At 40.5% G+C, this 24,513-nt stretch overlaps 1 protein-coding gene and 1 long non-coding RNA gene across 20 annotated transcripts in view; both read right to left on the bottom strand.

Moving 5' to 3' along the window:
- The window catches only part of PCDH15 (protocadherin related 15), a 647,566-nt gene that overhangs the window by 20,848 nt on the left and 602,205 nt on the right, over window positions 1–24,513 (bottom strand). For 18 of the 19 annotated variants that reach the window (XM_079976213.1, XM_079976221.1, XM_079976222.1 and 15 more), the window contains 3 exons: window positions 20,122–20,298; window positions 13,425–13,643; window positions 7,835–7,945 (listed from right to left, as the gene is read on the bottom strand). In XM_079976213.1, coding sequence (XP_079832339.1) covers window positions 7,835–7,945; window positions 13,425–13,643; window positions 20,122–20,298 — 507 coding nt within the window. Of the gene's footprint in view, window positions 1–7,834; window positions 7,946–9,236; window positions 9,265–13,424; window positions 13,644–20,121; window positions 20,299–24,513 lie in introns of those variants that run through there. The other variant, XM_079976223.1, reaches the window with a different exon arrangement.
- LOC307216346 lies at window positions 10,358–13,417 on the bottom strand. The gene is made up of 2 exons (XR_013839047.1): window positions 12,452–13,417; window positions 10,358–12,089 (listed from the first exon to the last, which is right to left on the bottom strand). It is a non-coding gene; the product is annotated as an uncharacterized lncRNA (long non-coding RNA).

The raw sequence follows: 24,513 nt of genomic DNA, 5'->3' as shown, positions 1-24,513 counted from the left end.
TCATGGAAAGAATATCCAGAGTGAGACTCTTTTGCTATGGTGTGGAAGAGGGGAATCAATGCTTTCTCTGATGGAAGTCACCTTGTTTCCTATGCCCTAGATCAGTGGTAGGCAACCTAAGGCCCATGGGCCTGATGCGGCCCAATCACCTCCTCAATCTGGCTCGCAGACAGTCCAGGAATCAGCGTGTTTTTACATGAGTGGAATGTGTCCTTTTATTTAAAATGCATCTCTGGGTTATTTGTGGGGCATAGGAATTCGTTCATTATTTTTTCCAAAATATAGTCTGGTCTACCACATGGTCTGAGGGACGGTGGACCGGCCCACAGCTGAAAAAGGTTGCTGACCCCTGCCCTAGATGGACAGAAGGTAGAACATTGGAGAATTTCAGTAGATAACCAAGGGTTTCTGACTCACTAATTGTTCAAGACTAGCAACAATTTAAAAATTGCCCCCCCTCTTCTTCTAAAAAAAACTAGGCTACTGAAATGAAGAAAGCTGAGGGGGAAAACCAAGTGGATTTTGTGTATTGCAGACCTGTGAGCTCATTCTTGATACTGAAAACAAATCCCTGGTCTGTGAATATGATCAGAGGTACCTTGTTCCTTATTTTTAAGAGAATTGCCCCCTTCCACTGCCAATCACTATTTTACACCTGGCTCAGGTTGACGGACCTCTGCATTTTATGAAAAACTGCTTCTGAAGTCCACTTTCCTCTGCAAGCTAGTCTGGTGCAGTACAGACACCTCTCTTCCCCCCACTCTATGGCTAAAAGCAGTTTTGAGGGGAAATGTTCAATCTCCATCTCCCCAGTGCTATTCCCATGATCCAAATAATTCCCTGCCCCTCCCTCTGCTTTTTACCACAGAATGGCAGATATTTGCCTATATAGCTCTAGCTTCTCCATCTATTTTGGCCTTTAGCCTTTTTTCTTCTTCTAGCTTGTCATGTATTCAGAGAGCCAGCTACCCAATTTAATAAAATTATCATTTAAGAAATAGGTTTCATTTGGAGTACTTCAAGCCAAATGCCTGCAAAATCTACCCCACCAAAAAACCCGCACACTTATAAATCCCTCTTTTTGTAATAACGATTCAAATTACTTTATTAGATTTGATGAAATTGGGGGAGGGGGACTTTCTGAAAGAAATATGCTGAGCAATGTAGCATGCAGAATGGGGAAACTCTGTGTTTTAATAGGAATATTTTCTTTCTTTTTTTATAAAATGCTTTTTACACAAAATAAATTACAAACGTGAAGTCTTAGAATATGCAGTGTCAGTATATGAAAAAGTAATGAAAGGCATGCTGTGGATTACAGAAAGAAGGAAGAGAAGGTGGAACGACAAATCAGAAAACCTTTATCAACACGACAAGCCTGCCATCCTCTCCAATCTACAGAACAAGATGATACGTTATTGTAATAACTTCAGCTTTCCTCCCCCCCCCACTTTTTTTTTGCTGAGTCTGTTTTGCTTGCTATCTCTTGCTTTCCAGTGACATCCAACATCTTACAGTGAAAAGTTAAGACCTCTCCCCTGGTGAACATTTTAACGTGAAAGCAATAAGACACCACAACCCCTCTTTGCATTGCAGGGTAGTTGCTTTGCTTGCTGATACAAACGCTTTTGACGGAAGGATGCCCCCCCCCCCAGTAAACAAAAACATCCCCATTTAGCATTGCATCTGAGCTAACATGTGCTCCCAGTCCGCTGATTTTAGTTCTGGAATGCCTCCTCCTCCACCTAAGAAATAAAAGCAGTACTTTTTGAAAAAGTAGATAAGGACAGCACTCCCATAGGGAAATAAGCATCATAAAATTAAACCATCTGGACCAGCTGAAGAAAGGTGTTATTATGGATTGCAGGTTTGCAAAGTCAGGAAGAAAAAGCGGAGAAAGAGAAGAGAAATTCTCAGTGACGATGACAAAGCAGTTCTGTGGGTCCTGGGGTCCTGGGCAACAGGTTTGCAATGGTACCAGGTTATACATCAGGCAACATATACAGGGTTGTCATAATGCAGTGGACTGTGATGGGAATCTTTTTTCAAGTTCCTCCACTATGCAGCTCAAGTTTCCATTCTGCTGGCTGTGCTCAGTCTCAATCACCGTTTGTGTACTTGGTGGTTCTGGCGTTGCAACTGGCCTCAGCTTGGCGATGTGCTTAGGTAAGATGTGGTTTTTGTCTATTTGACTATACATATTGGCCACAGATTTTTCAATGTCTGCTAAGTTCTGGATGTTTTTAAGAATCCCCTTCAGCTCCCGGCGAGGAGGGTCAGGTAAATCAGGGATGCAGACCACTTCTTGTTTGGAGGGTGACTTGGTGTGTTTTGCAGGGGAGAGGAGCTGAGTGCTTAGGGTAGAAGAAGACGACGATAATGAAAGGCTGGGAGGAGGGGAAGGAAATGGAAGTGGCAACGGGGGAGGAGTTGGTGGTGGGGGGAGGGGAGACGGAGGCGGTGGTGGCGGTGGAGGGGTTTTGGGTGGATCAGGAATGATTTCCATTGCTTCCACTGTAGGTTGACAGGGTAAAAGATTTTGGTGAGCTGGAATTTTGATCCTAAAGGAAGGAGGAATGGGCTTGTGAGTTGGTGGAGGGGACAAATGTTCGGGAGCATCATGGTGAGTTATGATCACAGAAGGTATAGTAGATGTGTCGAGTTCAATAACCTCAGAGTGAGGACTGAGGGAGGAAAAAGAAGGTGAGAGATGGACAGGAGATGGAAGGAGGCTTTCGGTAGACAACTCAAGTGAGCTCTCTCCATCCTGAGTGCAGCTGCTATGTGTTGGTGAACGCAAACTTTTCATATCTCGGGATCTCACTTGTTTCATTTCCTGCAGGGCCTGTTGTTCAAACTGCCTTGCTTTCTCTTTGACTGATATCTTTGTGCCAATGATCTTTTTGAAGACTGGGCTGCCAACGTCGGCTCTGCGGTGCTGAATCCCTGCCCTTTCCTTCTCTGCCCTGATTCTCTCCTGCTCCCACTGAACTGGGTCCATAATGACTGCCCTACTCAAAGCATCAGAGAGGTGTCTTCTGGGAAGACGAGTTGGTAGAGTCCACGCCCGATGAATGCTTCCCAAAGGCCATACCAACAGAGAATTTTTCAAGGCTAACCTTCTGGGAGAAACAGGGGACAGAAAATCTTTTCTCTCTGGCAGGACCCCAGAATAAGCAGAACCCTGGGTCGCACCCTCCATGTACAGAGGGTTCTGAGTTGTCAATGGGTTCTCATCAGACAAAAGCGTAACATTACTTGCAGATTTGGGGAAGTTATTGTTCAATGTTCCATTGATATTAGATTTCTTGTGGGCCTCAATAGCACGAGAGGCAAAGCTGCTTATAGCCCTCTGACGGTCCCCTTCTTCGAAGACTGACTTTTTTCCCCTGCTTTGTTGAAATTGATAGAGAAGAAAAAGACTTGAAAGAAAGAAAATAATCACAGGTAAGGAAGCATGCATGGACATTGATTTGAATGAGAAAATATAATCTGAATGCTGTGAACAAAAAAAGCTTTCTAAGGTTTTCTAAGAATCTAGAGCTACATGTAATTAATCTATATGTAATTAAGCTACAAACACAAGACATTTGTTTATTTACTAAGGGAAGTGGTTCACTTCTCTTACCAAGGGAAGGCAAATAAGGTAAACTTTGATCTTCTTAATTTAAACAAATGCCTTTCAAAAGCTAATGCTTTTTCATAAATCTGAATTTTCTCCTGAAAGCTCAAAAGCCATGACAAAGAGGCATTGTGTATGAGATCTGTTTCAAGGAGTGCACATGGTGTCTAGGTTCTTGCTTATAGTAAGTGGGGATCAAAGAAATAAAAATGACAGGACATTGATTGTGAGGGAAGTTCCCAGTCTAGTGCTTTCTTTTGGCTTCAGAGACCTGAAGTACACATGGACTCAGCCCCAGAAAGGGCTTTACCATTCATCTGAATGGAGGAGACAGCTTCATGTTGAGAGCTGCCCCTTGAGTCGATATGCATAGGAGTCGATATGAATAAGAACTCGATTGTACATTATTGTAAACATAAGGGTCTGGACTGGGATGTTTGCGTTGCAAATGGGCTAGAACAGTCCTTATGGTCACCAAAACAGCTGTTAATCCCTGTTCTTTCTGAAACATCATGGATTTATGGTAACATGCTGTGCATATGCTCCATATTCCTGGTGGGATCAGGAGTCTATTGCTCTGTTGATATGGTGAGTAGTTGTAAGATGACGGGGTTAGTGTGGGATGAGTCACTTCTCAGCGGCATCCCCATGGCAGTTGTGCCATGTGGTCTGCTTGCAAGAGCAAATGGAAATTGTATTTAAATGAGTCAACCCACTAAGCGATACTCCTGTGCAAGCTCTTCTCACTTCACTAACAAGGCGCTTTCAGGAGCAGTGGTTGGCAGGCTATGCTCTATGCTCCCTATAACTCAAATCCATTTTGGCTTAGCCTAACTGCAGACATGGTGAAATGAAAAGGCTACGCTTTGGTGATTTGATGATTGCAAAGCTTAAGCTGCTCAATAGCGATCAGTCCCATTGGCGTTAATGAGCCTTCCAGTAAATGCATGTTTTCAGGTTGCAGCCTCTAAATTTTAGAGGTGCCAACAAACTGAAGGGGATAGAATCTACTTACCAGAAATGTCTTCACACGCAGTGCAATGACAGTGTTTTCAGTTCCTTAGCCCTACTTCCCTTTGGAATGTAGTACATTGAATGATTTAGAAATAAATGTCTTCCAGGTACTACATTACTAGGAAATAATTGCAATTCTCAGTAACAAAAATCAACTACTTTCCCCATCTGCTACAATATTACCCGCAATGGTTTGAGTTTACTTACTGATGCCTATGTGTCCAAAGACAGAGGAAAAGGAAGAAATGAGACATGAAATGAAATGTTAGTTCATGTATATAGTTGTGTATATTATGAGTAAATCCAAAGCCAACAATGAGAAAACAAGTAGAATGAGTGATACGGGGAAAATCAGAAAAGCAATTAGAAGCAGATGTCCTCTTCAGAGCACCTATCATTTAAATTTGGAGAGATCACAGCACTGGCACTTTAATTTCATGTTGAAGAACTTTTTGAAGTGATACAAGTTATTGTTTTGCACAAAAACAATTTCACCGATGAGGTTTAAATACAACACAGTTAAGCAAAGGAAGGCGTTCTTAATCCACAAAGTCTTTCAGTAACTTCTCTGGGCACAGCAGGTTTTCTGAAGTAAGTCCCATTTCTAAATGCAACCTCAGCCCACTGCCATCTTCATAATTGGCTCCCAGTGCTGCATAGAGTGCTGGGCTGGATTTTGGATTCTTCGGATTTTGAGCTCTATCCGATCTATATCTGGACATTAGAACTTCTGTACATGCATACCATATTCCTCACCCCCTGTGACAACCTTGTCTTCCCTCTTGAAACTCTCCCTCCCTCATTACTGGGATTTTGCACTCAATAATTTTTAAGGACTAAACAGGTTGAAATATTATGAAATGTCATAAGTAATGACATTTTCTGGGCAAGTGACAGTATAGTGATGATAACCTTTCGTACAATTTCCACTTTAATGCAGAAGTTAATAAAACACATACACACTCTCTCTTGAAAAAGAACAACAGATTAATTTATTCACATGTGCTATTCATGTGCACCCTAAACCTGGTGAACACACACTTTCCTTAATTTTTTTGTTGAGCACTATCCAGAACTTCTGCATGAGGTGCGGGGATGGTCAGGAAGTTCTGATGTATACAGCTACAATCACAACCCATTAGAAGGAGAGAGCTTCCTATGCTGTGGTACAGGTGGATGGCATCACATCCCTTACAGGGCCATGGACTTATCCGGCCACATACTAAATAATGGAAGATTACCTCCTGCATCACCCATGCACTAATTCCTGGGCAAGCTAGACGTTCCAAGTTTTGTATGTCAAGAATGCAATTTTCTGGTTGAAATACCAGCCTGCTTGAATATCACTTCCATCATTTACAGCTGACTCCATGGTGGATTGACTCTACGCCATAAATCCCTGGTGTCAGAACCAGCTTCATAGTGTGAGTAGCGTGTCAGTGAAAGCAGCAGTAAAGAATCCTGGTGCTGTGACATATTTTGCTTCCTCCAGATTTAACTTGTTTTGTCTCCACTCTGATGACATCACTGGCTCTGCTCCCTCAGATCCTGAGCTCCCTTCCCTAGAACTTGACCTGGCTCTGACCACACTTTTTATCTTTCTATCCTAGGCTGGCAACTTCCCTGGGTCTTGACAACCAACCCTTGACTCTTGCTGATACCTGAAAGTCAGTTTAACTGGCATGTCACTTGGGATACAGTGACCAGTGAGAAATGCTAGGACCCACAAAGCTCATGGGCTATCAATCTCCCCCCATTCCAATTGTCCGAGGATGTGGTGACTCCTAGAAATTGGTGCAACAACCCCTTCTTGACACAGGATCTGCCTAGGCAATCTTCCCACCATAGCTTGGCTTTGCCCACATACTCTAAGCAGGAATAATCTGCACAGAAGGGGTAGCCCAGACCCAATAAGCTGCAGATCATGAAAAAAAGGTATAGTAGCAAAAAATGATATTGCCAAGGCATGGCTTGCTGCCCAGGTATGCCCACACATGGAGGCTTCTACAGCCAACTCTCTATTGATGATAGTGAATGCTGGATCACGCCCAGCATTTAAAAGCTGTAAACTATTTCTGAAATGATACGCTGTTGTCAAACATGTTGTTAAAGTGGTGTTTTTTTTAAAAAAAAATGCTTTAGAGAAAATTATATGATGCTATTTGAGATACATTTTCCCTGGATGCAACTGGCACCAGTAACCCTGAGCAAACTTACCCTTCCCATAATTGCCTTGTGTTTAAACAAATGAGCAAACGAAAACACTCTTCCTATGTAGAAAAAAGGGGGGCATCATAAAGATGTTTACATGGACTAGATTATAAGACTTACCAGAATAACAAGGGCAAAAACGTGCAAGGCAAAAATGTACAAGGGCAAAAATGTGCATTGTTTGATGTAATAATCAGTTGACAGTATAATCAGAGTAACCTTGGGCCTCAAATGCATTCCAGAAACAATCAATGCTGAATTGACCAACATTGCCATGACCAAGCCATTCTACAACCTCAACTTCAGGGACTGAATGTGGCCCTCCATGGATCTCTATGCAACCTTAGGACCTTCCCCAGGTCACATTTATTTCTTGTTTAAATATTTATAAACCACATTTTCATATATAATATCATGTCTTTCATTGATCCTGTTCTGTGATGTGTTACCAAATTGCGATAACATCTCATTTGTTTGGGTGGAGAAAAGTGTGGGTGAGGAACACAGAAACCTGTCTTTTACATGGCTAGCCTGTTGCCTATTGTACAAAAGCAGTGCCTTTTCTTTCATTTGGGGGAACTCGAGGGTACACAGTACCGGCATCACGTTGTTGTTGTTGTTGTTGTTAAAAAGTGTGGCATTTACAGTAACCATGTCATGGTGAGTACTGGCACCTATTTTTCTAGAAACAAAAAACACTGTACAAAGGTAAGGGTTATATCTGTTGGTTTGGCCATTTTTGCCATTGGCTCTGCCCACCACTGATATTTGGCTGTCTGGAAGGTTGATCGTGTCGGAATGTGGCCCCCAGGCTTAAAACATTTCCCCATCATAGATCATAACCTTGATGTTTAAGCCACCATGAGTGACTTATTAATTCTTCCCTGTTCTTGAATTTACGCAGCAATGTCAACTGTAATCTCTGAAGCATCAGAATTATACTTTGAATTGATAGTATTTTAGACTGCAAACATCACAAGGACTTACATGGTGCTGTCGCCGAGTTCTTCATAGAGATTATGGGCAGGAGTGCTTGCTGGTTTGCCAGCTGGTAAGGCCATCTGGATTCGAGCTGTCTTTGCACATTCTGCTTGTCTCCTTTGGTGAGTCACATGGAAAGGAAATGGAGAATGTCACACATGGTCTCCCACCAAGAACACATCAGCCGCGACAACCCCCAAAGGGATATTTGTTACAGTTTTTCACCTCGTGATTGGTGACAATACTAAGAAGAGAATTTGAATGCACCACATGGCAGAATAAAATCTGGCTCCTGACTTTATTTTTATTTGCTTCTGACATACTGTATGCAACTCAAGTTATGATAAAATATCCTTTAGTGAGAGTTCTGAAAGAGTTTTAAATATCACTTCTCACTCTTGGAAATGGATACCTGAGATACCTAAACATGAAAGCGAATGATGTTTTCAATGGAGCTTATTTCCAAGTAAATTTAAGAAAAGATGCTGCATTTGTGTTACAGAGCAGATAAAACCAGATTATCTCAGTGTGTTACTGCTGACCTAACAATCCATGTATTGATTAGTCTGTGTTAGGAAAATACACCGGGATTTATTCTTAAGGCGATTATACTATTCATTCCTCTGTCATTCCTAGCCATGTTCAAGATTCAGCAATTTTTAAGAAAGTGTACTTCCTTTACACACACAAACTCACCATGCAGTGAAACACGACATCTATCATCTATCTATTTATCTAGCCAGTGTGGTGTAGTGGTTAAGAGCGGTAGTCTCGTAATCTGGGGAACCGGGTTCGATTCCCCGCTCCTCCACAGCAGCTGCTGGGTGACCTTGGGCTAGTCACACTTCTTTGAAGTCTCTCAGCCCCACTCACCTCACAGAGTGTTTGTTGTGGGGGAGGAAGGGAAAGGAGAATGTTAGCCGCTTTGAGACTCCTTAAAGGGAGTGAAAGGCAGGATATCAAATCCAAACTCCTCCTCCTCCTCCTCCTCCTCCTCCTCCTCCTCCTCCTCCTCCTCCTCTTCTTCTTCTTCTTCTTCTTCTTCTTCTTCTTCTTCTTCTATCTATCTATCTTGATAACTCTTATCTTACACTATACAGGCTATATAATTATCCTGTCTCTTTTAAAATCTAGGCATACTCTGATATATGCCATTTTCATAGTTTAACTTTATTGCTTTCCGTAGGAATACTTCAGCCAATATTAAAAGTGGCATATGGAGGAGACCTGTATTTCAATATGATCTCTGCTTTCAACATGCAATAGCCAAGGGGTGGAAAATCTGGGGGCAGAATGTATCCCTCAAGTTCTTTCCACCTGGCCCTTGGGATTTTTCCTCGGACACCCTCTCCTCAGGCCACAATCCCCAGTGATATTTATTTATCCTATGTAATGCATTTGAAACAAGGCCAAAAATAAATACTTACTCTTTAAATCTGTTTGTTATGCAGAGTGATAAAACAGAGAACAAAAGTTGTGAGTTTCACTTAGTAAAAATAATTCACATTGTGAAATCTAATAAATTTCATAAGGCATTAAATTTAACTGTACAAATCACATGAGGGGTAAAACATTAATGGGTTAGTCAGTTAACAGTGCAATCATATAAAGGTCTGCTCAGAAGTAGACCCTGTTGAGTTCAATGGGATTTACTCCCAAGTAAATGTGTATAGTACTACAGTCTTAAGGAATCAATTAATAAACTAAACAGGCATCACTGATCAGGCAATGTAAATTAAATTAAGCATTTTACTATAACCAGGAAAACCACACATGACAAAACACCATCTTAAGAGAAGAACCACCATTCTCATATAGGAGTTAAAGTACGGTATCTTCTGAGACAGCAGCTGGTGTGTCATATAAATGTCCCCTCTTTAAAATAAAACAGCAAGCTTTTTTCCTTTAAAACAATCACATGTAAATTGGCCACTGTTCATGGTTAAGGAAGAAAGAGCTTAACCCCAACTGTAGATTTAGATGACACACTAAGTAAAACCTTGGCTTTACTGCCATGGCGCACTCAGCTAAGTATTGTGGAAGAGCAAAGTGGCTGCAAGCTCCTCTCTGGGAGCCTCTATGTTCATGTAGTCCTACGAAGCCATAGTTCGATTTGTTGTGGTGTACAAACAAATAGTTTACTGGTGCACTGGCTTAGGGCTAAGAAGGCATGCAAAAGGTCTTCAAGTGGCCCTATGGAAATTTCCAGCAGGGAATGGGTCATGGTTTGCAGTTGTCAATTTACCGTATTTTTTGCTCTATAAGACTCACTTTTTCCCTCCTAAAAAGTAAGGGGAAATGTGTGTGCGTCTTATGGAGAGACTGCACGCTGCGCAGCTATCCCAGAAGCCAGAACAGCAAGAGGGATTGCTGCTTTCGCTGAGCAGCGATCCCTTTTGCTGTTCTGCCTTCTGGGATTCAGAATATTTTTTTTCTTGTTTTCCTCCTCCAAAAACTAGGTGCGTCTTGTGGTCTGGTGCATCTTATAGAGCGAAAAATACGGTATTACTTATGGTTTTTTTAAAAAAAAAATCATTGTAATGATGTGATTTGCAAGAAAAATTCCACTGGCTAAAGACAGTCTACAAAAGCCAATGTTTTGTTTAAGTCATTAATAATAAATTTCCTGATGGCAGCCCAGATGGAGATTGCAGTTTTATGGAGAAGTGATCACTTGTTTACTATGCAAAACTGGCATGATAGGTTTGGAAGACAGCGCCTGTAAACAAACTAGCACAACATTGCAGAGTAGTTAGGGTCAACATTATCAGTGATACATTTTGTAGCTGGTCTATCTTAATTTCTGTCATTAATTACTCACAAGAAGAACCTAAAACACATTCACTTTTTATTTTGTAGAGTTATGTTATTCTGAACTTTATATTGATATTCTGGATTTTCTTCATTTAGCTATCATGCCACTGATCATCTCTAAGGTTTAAAGATGGCTGTGGTTAACTTCACAAATCTGTTGCTGTAATCAATCCTATATGTTTGGCATTTTTAGATATTTTATTTCAAGTGTGTAATGGGGACGTGTGGGTCACTTATGTATTTTGTCTCTCTCAGTGTGGTATTTGGAATGTTTTGATTGATTGGTATTGTTTTTTGTTTTGTTTTTTAAAAAACAAAAAACCCCAGTGATTAAAACAGCAATTCCAACTTGTTGGAGTTGTTGCTTTAAAATGTTAGGAGACAAAAAAATAAGTCATACAATTACTTTCTGAATTCAAATTATAAATATAATATACAGGAAATTAAAAATAATAGCAAGGCTGTTCTCCATTTTGAGGTCCATTTAAAATGTGCCACTCTACTTTCATTAATTCATAATTTGTGGTTCACCACTGATTTCCTCTTCAGTACAGGATACCGAAATTTCAGAGGTGCCACCTAATAGAAATGAGCAGCAATAATTTTTTGGGTTATTTGCAAACTATAAAAGGAGGCACTGAGCAGTGCTATAACACTGTTAATTCACCCTGGAAAACAAGTAGTGTAAAATTCATTTAATTTTACTGTGCTTTTTTACAATCTGCAAAAATTAATTCATTGAATATTAAGCTGATCAGTGGGCTGGAAAGTATTGAAAAATGTAGCTATGACACACACGCAATTTTAATATAAAGCAATTCTTAATGTTTCCATTTTATGTGCACCAATGATGACAGTTATGTTCATTTGGCTTTAATTCTTGCATTAACATGAATAGTTATTTTGCTAGCTTTGATATTTGGTGATTAAAGCATAGCAAAACCTTAGGAGAAGAGGAAAATATACATATTTCCTTATTATTTTAGTACAGATCACAGGTGACAGGTACACAGGAGCACTATTGAATATGGCTTTAAAAACCATCAAGGTATTCTTATCCTTATCCTTATTAATCTTATTAAATTTTATTAGTTGCTCTTTCACAAAAGAGGCATGAAGCAACTGACAAACTTTGTAATACAACAAAATAGTTCAAAATACAAACATTAAAGCCAAGTATAAAAGCCAAAATAAATCAAAAACTTAAGAATGCATCTACACATGCAAAAAGCAGGTTGAACACATCCTACTCTATTAAAAGAGGTCTGGAGGGCGGCAATACGAAAATGGACCTTTTCCACAGTGGCTCCCTGGTTGTGGAATGCTTTTTCCGGGGAAGCATGTCTGGATCCCTAATATCCTGCCCCCCAGGCCTTTGGCTAATTAAACGATCTATGGCCTTTTAAATGTGCTGGTGGTGGGAGAGAGTTATTGCTTTTGGTTGTTACTATGGTATGTATTAAGGGACACGAGTGGCACTGTTGGTTAAACCACAGAGCCTAGGACTTGCTGATCAGAAGGTCGACGGTTTGAATCCCCATGACGGGGTGAGCTCCCGTTGCTCGGTCCCTGCTCCTGCCAACCTAGCAGTTCAAAAGCACATTAAAGTGCAAGTAGATAAATAGGTACCACTCTGGCAGGAAGGTAAATGCATTTCCATGCGCTGCTCTGGTTCGCCAGAAGCGGCTTAGTCATGCTGGCCACATGACCCGGAAGCTGTATGCCGACTCCCTCGGCCAATAAAGCGAGATGAGCGCCGTAACCCCAGAGTCGGCCACGACTGGACCTAATGGTCAGGGGTCCCTTTACCTATGGTATATATTCTTGTGTTTTTAGATTGTAAACCTTCCTATGATCCTCTGTTGAAGGGTGGTATATAGATTTAATAAATAATAGTAACCACAATACTAACAACAAAAAACACCTAAAACACTCCAAATTAAGGGCCAAAAGCCTGGGTAAAAAGAAACATTTTTTTGCCTGGTGTCTAAAATAATTGTTATTATTATTTATTGAATTCATATACCACTCTATACCCGGAGGTCTCAGGGAAGCTCACAGAACAAAATCAAAATATAAAACCACAAAATATATAATCAAAATAAAAACAACCCAATAACCTCTCCCCCCAAAAACCCACATTTTAAAAGGGCATAGGAGCATTCTACAAGCAGGGAACCACCACTGAAATGGCTCATTTTGACCTCCTGCACTTCCCTCAGAGGGATCACACAGAGAAGTTTAGAATTCACAGGATGGAAGTAATCTGAAAGATGGATGGGGTGCAGAAATTCTATGTTGCAGCCTCTGGAAAAAAACTGGATTGCTGCACTAATGTTCCCTTGAAGCATACCAGAAAGTGAGAGGCCTTTTTCAGAACATGATGAAAGGGTGATCAGGTTGTGTGAGAAGAAAAGGAGAAGGTTTGGTACCTACAGGCAGCTGATGTATGCTGAATAGAAACCCATAGCCCATTTGGCTGAATTGTTAGTTCTTCTAAAGTCTTGGGAACAAACCTGCAACCTTATTTGTGATGTATATCTTCTACCTTTTAGTCCTGGGCCTTGCCCCCAAATGGTGAGCCTCTGTTTCTGAGGAGGGCAGAGCCTTGAGTTTTTCTGTAGATGCTCTTGGTGAGGAAGACACACAGTGGAACCTGGAGCCTAAATAGGAAGGGCTCCTCAAATATGCATGCTGGAAATGTGACCAAAAGTATGAAACCTGCCACCAAGCACATCCCAGTCCTTCATCTTTGATGTATACAGAGTGCTGGCATACTTACTGTTTGTAGCTGACCATAACTATTAAAATAGCAGGCATGCAGCAAAGGATGATGATGACAGCCAGAGCCAGCAAGGCCCCTTCTGTGTAGCCTACGGCTTGGGCCTGCTTCTTGACATTGGCCACCACATCTGGAGTGCGGATCTCCAAAATACGTCCTCCTTGCCCAAGGTACGGCTGGAATTCTTTATTGATATCCAGGAGTTTGCCATCCAAAAATCTTGAATATTAAAATAAAATAAAGAAAAGAAAAGAAAGTAGCAAGTAAAACAGGCAAGATCAAGCTGCCATGTCTCTTCTTCAAACTTGATGCCTCCTCCAGATGTTTTGTAGTGGGAGTTTTAGTCCAAAACATCTCAAGGGCACCATGCTTGAGAAGGCTATTCTATTCCTATTTAGGGCTGCACTGGACATTATTTAATATTTACTCCAATATTAGCATATTAGACACAGATAAATGATTATTGGGAAGAAAACAGAAAAGTATTTATTGGGGGAAATATGAACATTCTGATTCCCCCCCCCCCCGGTGCCCTTTTGCTTCCTGATAATGATTTTTGTGCATGGGGATGAGAGTTTCCTCTTCCTTCTTTGCCTTCTCTGAACCACATGCAATCTCACTGCCATGGTGGGATGCCTTGCTTGGCTCACTGCTAGGGCTGTAGTGACCCACCGGATTGCTCTTTAGAGGGGTGACATTTGCAATGACATTGCATCAGACATAGCATCATGATATCACAACAAACCTACATTGTCATTGTTAATTGGGCTGAACAGCATCGGGGGCAAAGGGGGAGGAGTAAAATGGAGCCAAGACACAATGACCCCCGAAAAGAACCAAAGGGGATCGAACAACACCGTTGCAATACAAACATGATCATAATAGTGAGTGCCCAAAAGGCCACATTAAAACAAGAATGCATTGCAAGGTGTAGATGCTGTTCTGCAAATGTGCAGAACATCAGGAGAATCAGTGTTCCCAACATTCTTTCTGAACTATACCATGGGCCCATTGAAGTTAATGGACATAACTAACTTAGGTTCATTTATTTCAGTGGGTGTACTCTGTGTAGGACATAGTTGAATACAACCCCATTAGACTAGCTGCACATTCAAGTGTAATGCAAGAAGAAAGCCTCTCACTGCACACTAGATGATGCTCGTGTATGCTAGATGTCATTTGTACTGATGAAGAACATGAAAGAATTTTGCTTGGCTGGCAGTATACTTTTGGGAGATGTAACACTGCCTCTCCTAAAAATTCTGTAAGCAATTTCTCTACAAACCTCTATTTTAAGGTTTTTATAGCTCAACTGTGCATATTCCACTCCAGATGAAATCTGGCATACTGTACAAAATGAGACAGGGGACCTTTTTTATTTTTTAATGTCACATATTTTCACAAAGACAGTTTGCTTGAGAAATTTTCTCTGTCTCTCGTGTTTGTAGAAGATAATGCAGGCACCTAATATTTGGTACCTAACAGTGACCTTTTCCTGGTACTAGTAATGGAATTGCAATGTAGCACACAACTGGAGTTACTCTGGCAAATAACTTCATATGCATCTTCAGGACACTCTCAAGTCAGCACTCAGTTCAAAACTGCAATTATATAATTGATCACAAGACTTTGCACACTTAACTGGAAGAAAATGTCACTGAAATCAATGGAACTTCCTTCCAAGTATGTGGAGTTGCAGCCAAGAATACCAGATAAAATTATGCAGGTTCATTCTGTGTGAGCACTTCAATTAATGAGAAGTGAAACAATCACCTAATATCCAGTGACTATAGACTGTTGATATACTGAAATAGGAAACCATAGCCAACTTTATGAACTAATATTCAGATCAGAAGACACAGTGTATACCTGTCAGCCTGAGGAGTCCCATCCCTAAACCCAGCTTGGGAAGAAGAAGAATCATGAATATGTTCTCTGGATTATGGAACTGCTTTAAGCACATATATGTTTGTAAAAAAAATGCAAATATATTGACTATGGCTATTTAAAACTTGCTGCCTAACTGCTACAACAGACCAGCTCAAGCCTCCTGATGTGACTAGACAGCTCTCTTGCTTTTTTCAGAAATGTTGCCATAAGAATTTGGGTTTTTTTTGGTCTTGCTGGACAGCTGTCCTGCCCCAAGTATATTATGAAACTGAGCCCCCTCACTCCTCTCTTGGTAGGAACAGGACATCTGCATAGCCACATCTAAGTTTCTCTTTACTGTCATACAGCCACATTTTGTCCACAGTGGGCAAACTATTGTTTGCATAGTCAAGATTTTTTAAAAAATTGTGATCTCCAGTTCTGGTCTGCAGACAAAAGTGGGTTGCATAAACTATGCTTTGCTGAGAACCAGGAAATATGGGAGGATATAAAAGCCCATGAAGGGAGGAGAGAGATACAACCCAGGGCTTGTGTCCTTTATTTACCTCTCCCCATTCTCTTGCCCCCAAAACACATTCTTTCTGCTGTTCTCCATTCCCCGAAGGACATTCCTTTCCATGAGGCATGGAAAGAAGAAAAAACAGGTGTCTGAAGAACCCAGCTTACTTTTCCAAAGGACAATGAAAGCCATCTCTAAGATCCCCCTGCAGGATCTGCTGGGTAAGAAAGGTCACAGAATCCCCTTCAAAGCTTCTTACAGCAGGATTAGGTGATGGAAAGTACCAGCTGGAGTAGCTTTGGAGATTAGGATAAGAATCTGAGTTTATCTGAACCAAACCTCTGGAGGTTCCCAGCCACAAGCTAAAACATGTTAATGCTTCAGATTGAAACTCTCACTTCATTTCCCCCCTTTACTTTGCTAAGCTGACACTCATTCACCTCTACCCCAAAGCCAAGGTAGTATTCCCTAGGATTTTGCTGATTTAAATTTTATAAAGCTTTTGAAGAGAGGGGGAAAAGGCTGACTGTGCAAGCATAAGAAAATTGTTTAATTAGGTTGCTTCTAAGCCAGTGTTAATCGGTAGCTGTTCAAAACAAGAAACCACACACTTTCTTAACTTTTTTTTTCATGTTAACCTTCTTTAGTACAAAGTCTGTATATTAAATGAAGGAAAAATGATACAAGATGATTCCTCAGACCTGTCTTGGGGGAGGGGGGTAGAGGGTTGGAGAGAACAACCAATTAACACAAGATGCTAAATCTCTAAAAATTACACAAAGCTGAGGCTGCTGTTAGTGCTGATGGTATAGAAACAGTTCTTTTTTAAATATGTGCTGTGATCCTGTGTACATTTACTTGAGAGTAAAACATCTAGGCTATTGGGTGCTGCAGCTCTTTGGGTGTTCTGATTCACAATAAGAAAATGTAGCTGTATAGTCAGTTTATTAGTTCCTGGCTTGTTTATTCTTAGTTGTTCAGTTATAGTTATGCAGCTAAGAAGAGGAAGTCACAGAAGACTGACAGAAGTCATATGGAATAGCCTCTCATAGTCCAAAAGGAAAGTAGAGTTGCCAGCCAGTGACGGGAGGTGTTAAAAAAAGAGTTGGTCCAACTGCTGAAGTATCACCAGTGATTTATGCAATTTGTGCATATGAAGCTTAAAAGAACAACTGCGTAATGTGTGCAACAAAGGTGTTTCCATTTCCAGGTATAGATTGTGACAGGAGCAGCTGCACTGGTGAAGCTTTCTGGAGCACCAGAAATTGTGTGGTGGTTGTGATCGTGTGGATCATCCTTGCAGAGTAGTTATCAAACTAACATGCCAGAAACAACACGCCAGAAACTACAAAAAAAAAACAAACCCCAAAACTAAGGGTCTTTTCCTGGCTCCATATTATGAGAGGAAGAATTAATCAGGAGACTGTTCTGCAGCCATGTAGGTAGCCGATCTAAAGGACTATCAGCCAACTGACCCATCTACAGAAGCATGATGTGAGTGGGCTTTGTGTACGTGTCAAGGAAAATGTCTTGAGCCAGAGAAGAGTACCAGCCTGGCTCTGGGCTTAAAACAAAACAAAACAAAACACCCATTCTGAGGCTGTTGGTTACATAGCTTACTAGAAAGGCAGTGAGATCTGTAAACTAGCAGATCTCTAGGCAAGCTTCACAGGATCATTGAAACCCTGTATTTCAGAAATTGTCTTCATTCCATTGAATAAATTGAAACCAAAGAGCGATTCTAATAAAATATCCTGTTGAGTGCATGATTAACTATGACTTTTAGGACAGAAAAAGAGGACATAGCAGGATAAAAGAATGACTAGAGACTGAAATACTACAACGTGGGACAAATTTGCACAGGGATAATATTCCTGCATACAAACACAGAACTGAGAAAATGCAGATTAAGACATCTCACCATGAGTGCAAATAACTATCTTGTCTTAAGTGATAGCTGTGTGAATGCAACTGATGACTGAATCCAGCCCTTCTTTTTTGAGTGTGTATGTATATCTGCATGTGAAAGGGGGAACCAATCAAGAGGTTTGAAACTACAGAATAAATATTATGTTTTCTTGTTTTGTTCTGTATGTTCAAACCTTTACCACTGTCAGGCTGTATATTTGCTACCTGTTAATATAATATTAGGGACGCGGGTGGTGCTGTGGGTAAAACCTCAGCGCCTAGGACTTCCGATCGCATGGTCGGCGGTTCGAATCCCTGTGGCGGGGTGCGCTCCCGCTGCTCGGTCCCAGCGCCTGCCAACCTAGCAGTTCGAAAGCACCCCCGGGTGCAAGTAGATAAATAGGGACCGCTTACCAGCGGGAAGGTAAACGGTGTTCCGTGTGCTGCGCTGGCTCGCCAGATGCAGCTTGTCACGCTGGCCACGTGGCCCGGAAGTGTCTGCGGACAGCGCTGGCTCCTGGCCTCTAGAGTGAGATGAGCGCACAACCCTAGAGTCTGTCAAGACTGGCCTGTTAAGGGCAGGGGTACCTTTACCTTTACCTTAATATAATATTAGTCTATAAATTAATTTTCTCTCTTTTTCTGTGGCTATTTCTAACTCACACCACCTATGATGAACCTATTCACTATACCTCTTCTTAACAGCCACATGCTTTTCTATCTCACTTGTGCTATAATTTATCCACACAAGATTTGGGACTCAGGAGAATAAGATTCCTCTAACGAATCACAATTCATAAGGCAGCCCATAGGTATTTGCTTCATGGACATATGACTGACAGATTGCCTCATTCCATCATGGAGCACTGTGACCTGACTCTCCTTCGGGGAGAAGAGATACAATAAAATATATGCAAAGCAGCAGCAGGCACCAGAGGGGGTTTGGAGAAAGAATAATGATCTCCCACTTTCCACAAATACAAGGCAACAGATGAAAAAGTTTTTGGAATAGAGATGAAAAATAGCAGTCTTCACAAATGAATGAACCAACACATGCACACTCATTGCAGCAAAAGTCCTTAGCTTGCTGACTGCGTCATTCATACAACTGCTGAAGATCCCAGACAAAGTTTGTGAATAGGAATATTCGTGGTGTAGAGAGGAGAGAAATTCAATTCGGTTCACATTTGAAGCCAATTTTACACTTTCCAAAATGATATGCAAACTGAGAACAAAATTCATTCTGTCCTTTGCAATACAGTTCTCCAACCAATGTTTACAAAAATGCAAATATTAGAAGTAATGTGTGAATAAATGAGTATATATTAGTGAAAATAGCATACAAACTGCATTATATTAGGAGAAAATACGTTGATCAAAACTGCAGACAGAAACGTGTTTATTAGTAAAATATTGTACTTCATTTAGGGCATTATTGAGGAGAAAAAATGACTTTCCCATTGGCCAGGCTAAGCTTTTCTCCCTGACTTCTAGTTTTCTAGTTACAGAGAATGCTTTATATGGAAGAGCATTCTGTCATGAGAGCCTCTACCAGTTATCCAGATACAGGTTCAGTTCACCTTCAGAGTCCTGTTTGAGTGTCCCCTCACATGTGATTATAGTTATGAAAAAGAAGAGAGTGCTATTGCAGTTTCTGTCTCTCCCCTTCTGTTGTGTCCTCATTGTCTCATGGTTTATATTGTCCAGGATTCTAAATTACATATGGAGCCAATCTCCTTATGATAGGCTTCCTGCTGCAGAAGTTATCTTTATAAAAGGTAAGAGGTGTACAGATTGAGTGGTGAGGACATAAGAGAGGAGGATAGGTTCAGAAAGCATGAGTCAGTCTCCTTTGTGCACTGTAATCCCATGAAGCCTCAATAATGCTCAGCTGCTTGAGAAAACTAAGCCTATGTTCTTCCTCATTCTGAGCCCTGGCATCTAGTCCATCTGGAAAAAAACCAAACAGAGCAATCTTTCTGTTTCTGGTGGGAAAAACTAGATATATGCTTCTTTCCCCTGCCCAAAAGCTAGGTAGCGAATGAGAAATATATATTTCTACATCTGCACTGGAAGGGCAACCTTGAAATGACACTGAGTCAAGATAAATCTAGTTTCAAATCCTAATGTGTTGTATGAGACAGCAGCACTACATGGGTACTCAAAACTTTCCAATGAGCCTTATGTGCAACGTAGCTATAAATATTATATACATATATCAACAGCTTATAGGTACATAATGGTGTGCATGAAATCACAGTGCGGTGCAAAAGGAGAGAGGGGTATTAATTTTGCTAAGCAATGTGGTCAAGTCAGTAACTAAAATAACCATTCTGCCAACCTGATATTCACAGTGCTGACCACAGAGATAATGCTACAATGACATGATGGAATACATACTTGAAAAGCTCGTTCCTCATTATAGCACGGTTTGTTTGAGGGTCAATTGCGTAGACCATAAGATCGGATTTTGAATAGTCTTCTTCTGAATAGCCATCTCCGTATCTGCGAGCACCAATGGATTCTACCACAACCCTTGCGCCAGGAATCTGGTCTTGAATATAGCGTTCCAAAATCCTGAAAACGGAATATAATAGAAACATCTTCTGTGACTAACTGACATGTTCATTACAGAGAGACAGAGACAGAGACAGAGAGAGAAGCCCAATGGTAAAAAACACATAGACCCTAAAACCCAGGTATTTTTAAGTGCAAAACTCCTAAGGAAAACTGTAGCAACAAAGAAGCAGCTCTCACTAGCATTGTGCCCATAACACTACTAATGTGTATTTATGATAGCATTTGAGTTTTAAATGGCTTTGGGGAAATTCCAATGGTATTTTCCAAATAAAACTGTTAGCATTATATAGGAGTCAGTTTCACCTCTTCATAGAAGGCTAATAAATTCTCTCACACACAAAATATGCCCACGATGAGTTGCAGTAGAATATTTCATTGATACATACAAGATGACATAACATAGCAGGTAGCAGTGTATCTAGTATTCCTCAAGAAATATAGTAAGCTTTGCAATCAGGGTATGGAGCTGACAGGTTTACCACAGGATGATAAAACAAACAAGCAAAAACCAGGCCTGCAGTTAAACCACAGGCATTATATAGAAACTGACAAAACTGTTGCAAGATAGCTTAAGCAACGTAGCTGCACAAATACACACTGTATCAGGGACATAGAAAACACAGTTTAAAATTGTCCTGAATCTAGCAGGTGAGATTTATCCACAGAAACAGGCCTCTGCACTGATACGTATCTAAATGCACATCTATGCTCTTCTTAAAGGGGGTTCAAAGCAAAACAACAACAACAATGCAGTGGAAAATTTAAACAGTATAACAAACTCCAAAGAACTGTAAATTAAACCAAAACAGTAAAAATCAAGTCAATAGAAAAACAGCAACAACTGGATTTTGTCATTGTTGAAAAAGTAGCAGCTGAAACACTTGAAAAAAGTAGGTTTTAGCTGTTTATTGGAAGGCAAGATTTCATTCAGCAGGGCATTCTTTTGACACGAGACTACCACAAAAAAGACCCTTGTGCTGACTTGCCGTACTTCAGATGTGAAGAGGAACAAAGAAAAGGGTCTCAGGGGACAAACTCAAGAGTCAGGAGGATTCATATGGTGGGGGGGAAGGCTAAAACAATGCCTATATTCTGGATTTCATGTTGATGAAATACTGACCTTTTTCAGTGCTTCAGCCAGCCTGAAAGGGGTTAAGTGCATTCTGAACCATTAATGAGAGGTGCATCTTCTTCTTCTTGATACTATTTTCCAACCATTTGTTCTTTATCCCTTTTTTGAGTCCAAAGAGCAGGGGTAGCTGGCTTTTGGCCCTCAATATGTTGTGGACTCCAACATCTGACTAGGGTGGCTAATAATCAGGGATGATGGGAGTTCTAGTCCAGGCATAGGCAAACTCAGCCCTCCAGATGTTTTGGGAATACAACTCCTATGATCCCTAGCTAACTACCCAGTGGTCGGGGATGATGGGAATTGTTGTCCCAAAACATCTGGAGGGCCAAGTTTGCCTATGCCTGTTATATCCAACAATATCTGGAGGGTAAAAAGTTAGCTACCCATTCTACAGGGTACATACATTTTCTGTCCTTTATACAGTTGACTAACAGGTCTGGGAGTTGAGTGGTTTGTTACTGTTCAACGTTTTGCTATGTTCGTCTTTGGATTCTCTGAGATAGAGATGTCAGAGCAATCTTTGGGCCTACAAAGCAGATTTCCTTGTACTCACCCATTCAATCCACAACCCCCATCATCACATGGACTTGTTATGAAGGTTTTTCACCTCAGTTTTTTTTTATATGATGAAAGGTGTTGTTTTTTTTAATGCAGCATTGTAAAGAGATATGTAAATTGCCTTGTAATTTATGTTATTTACATATTCATTGATGTATAATTGGTGCTGTCCCAACAGGGGCCTCATTGCTTTTCTTTTTCCTGAAGTGCTGTTTGCTAATTTTATATGCAACAAAGTTGTTTGTTTCTAGAGGCAGTCTATAGACACTAAGGATGCAATTCTAACCATGTCTATTCAGAAGTAAGTATCATTGAATGATTGTAACCTTTTAAAAATAGAGTGCATCATTCATGATTGTTCTTTTCACATGGAAATAAGTGACCTGTTGTCCCCTGTTGATTTTATCTGTGCTCCTCAGTTAAAATCTGAGGATTTCTAGCTGTCAAACACAAAACCCTGTTTCCTACAAATATTTAAAACATAGACTAGCTTGAGCATTGTTTCAGCAAATGCATACACACAACCATCTTCTGCATAAAATACTCATTTATGAAATATAATGTTGCATTACAAACACTTTTACAAGTGGCATTACAATGACCAAAGGGACATGCCTGTAAAATATTTATTATGTCCACAGTAATTCACACAAGCCAAAACACAAAGAGCAAAAAATATCAACAGGATGCAAAACTGTCCTTCCCTTATATACAGATAGGTAGCCGTGTTGGTCTGCCATAGTCAAAACAAAATAAAAAAATTCCTTCCAGTAGCACCTTAAAGACCAACTAAGTTAGTTCTTGGTATGAACTTTCGCGTGCATGCACACTTCTTCAGATACACTGAAACAGAAGTCACCAGACCCTTCTATATAGTGAGAAGGTGGGGAGGGGTCTTGGTGACTTCTGTTTCAGTGTATCTGAAGAAGTGTGCATGCACACGAAAGCTCATACCAAGAACTAACTTAGTTGGTCTTTAAGGTGCTACTGGAAGGAATTTTTTTATTTTCTTCCCTTATATCTGAGCAAGGGAAATGAAACAGGAATAAATTTATGCTGAATCAAGGACACAAGCCTTCAGTTCTAGCTTGCCTCATACTGGAGTAAGCCCAGTTGAATTCAATGGGATGTATGTCTGAGTAGATATGGTTAGGATTAGATTCATTAAACTTTGAAAGGGAACCCATAGGGAAGTTAACTGGTTTGTAAATGCTGATGACTGATATATGCATGTCTACTGTGTGCTACAATAGTAGTAAAATAAATAAATAAATGTATTTCCACATCAGCAAATGATGTAACAGAAGACTTGTGTAAAATAAACCAATAATAGAAAATACTGGATCGAAGTGTGAATGAACAGATTGAGGTACCTTTGTACTGTACATCCCTACTTGGGGATACTTCAAAGAACAACCATTATATTTATATCCCCACTTTAAGATGGGATTCCCAGGTTCTCTTGTCCAAGAAACCTGTAAGAGCCTTGCCCACAATTTAAGCAACACTAGGAATCTCTCTTGGGCCTCTTAAAGACTGCAACTGCCCCATCTTTCCTTTCTCAGTTCTAATCTGGAAACTCTGAGAAGGGTAATCCTCATGGTTCATGCATCCATTCTGCACTGGAAAGAGGTGTCTTTTAGTACTCCAAAATTGCTATGACAAAATATATAAACTACTCTAAGGACAAGATAAGCAAAACTGCAGCAGCATAGTACTAGGAATGGCAGAAAACTAATCCAGTTCAGATCAATATGTGCTGTTCCTCACAATATTCTCTGAATTTCATTTATTGTTTTAAAAGGGCTTGACACTGATTATTCTAACCATACAATCATCTTGGGTACAAACCTCACTACTGAAAATCTCAATATACAGATCAATGAATTGTTTTCAGACTGATCCAATGAACAGTATGCCTCTGTCCTGTTTCCTCTGAAACTTAACCTGACAGAAAGAAACTACTAACAAAAGCCATGCTTTTCATATTCATTATACACAAAGGCATATATACATTTCAGAATAGTATCTCTGTGGGCATTTGCTACATGCTGCATCTAATGAAAAGGGGATTTACAGGAGTTACAGGAATGACTGCATGAACTTCAAACATTGTAATAATGTAGCAAACAGCTATTCTGTTCAGCAATTTAGGAGTTGCTGAAATGTGATAGCGATGGAAGGTGAATATTAATGATTTTTTCCTTTAAAAGCGTGGGGGGGGGGAGTTGGGAGGCAGGAGGGGTGGAGGGAGTAAAATGAACATGCCGGACAAGAAGAAAAGGAAAATAGCTGTCCTTTACAGTGAGCCAAAATGAAGTGGAAATATAAACCATGGGTTAACCTGGACTTTTCAGTAAGGTACTATAAGCCGTAACCTTTTTTGCTGTTGTTGTTTAAAAGCGGTTTTCTTTAGGGAGCCTGTACTGGCAAGTGAAGCCAATGTCAAGAACCAGGCAAAGGCACACCTTCAAAGGTTCTAAACGTATAAACGTGCAGTGCTGAGGAATGGTTCCCTGATC

This window comes from Podarcis cretensis, assembly GCF_951804945.1.
Source record: "Podarcis cretensis genome assembly, chromosome: 5".
In the NCBI taxonomy this organism is placed as follows: domain Eukaryota; kingdom Metazoa; phylum Chordata; class Lepidosauria; order Squamata; family Lacertidae; genus Podarcis; species Podarcis cretensis.
The sequence above is the reverse complement of the archived record's forward strand: the minus strand, read 5'-3'. Positions and strand labels throughout refer to the sequence as shown.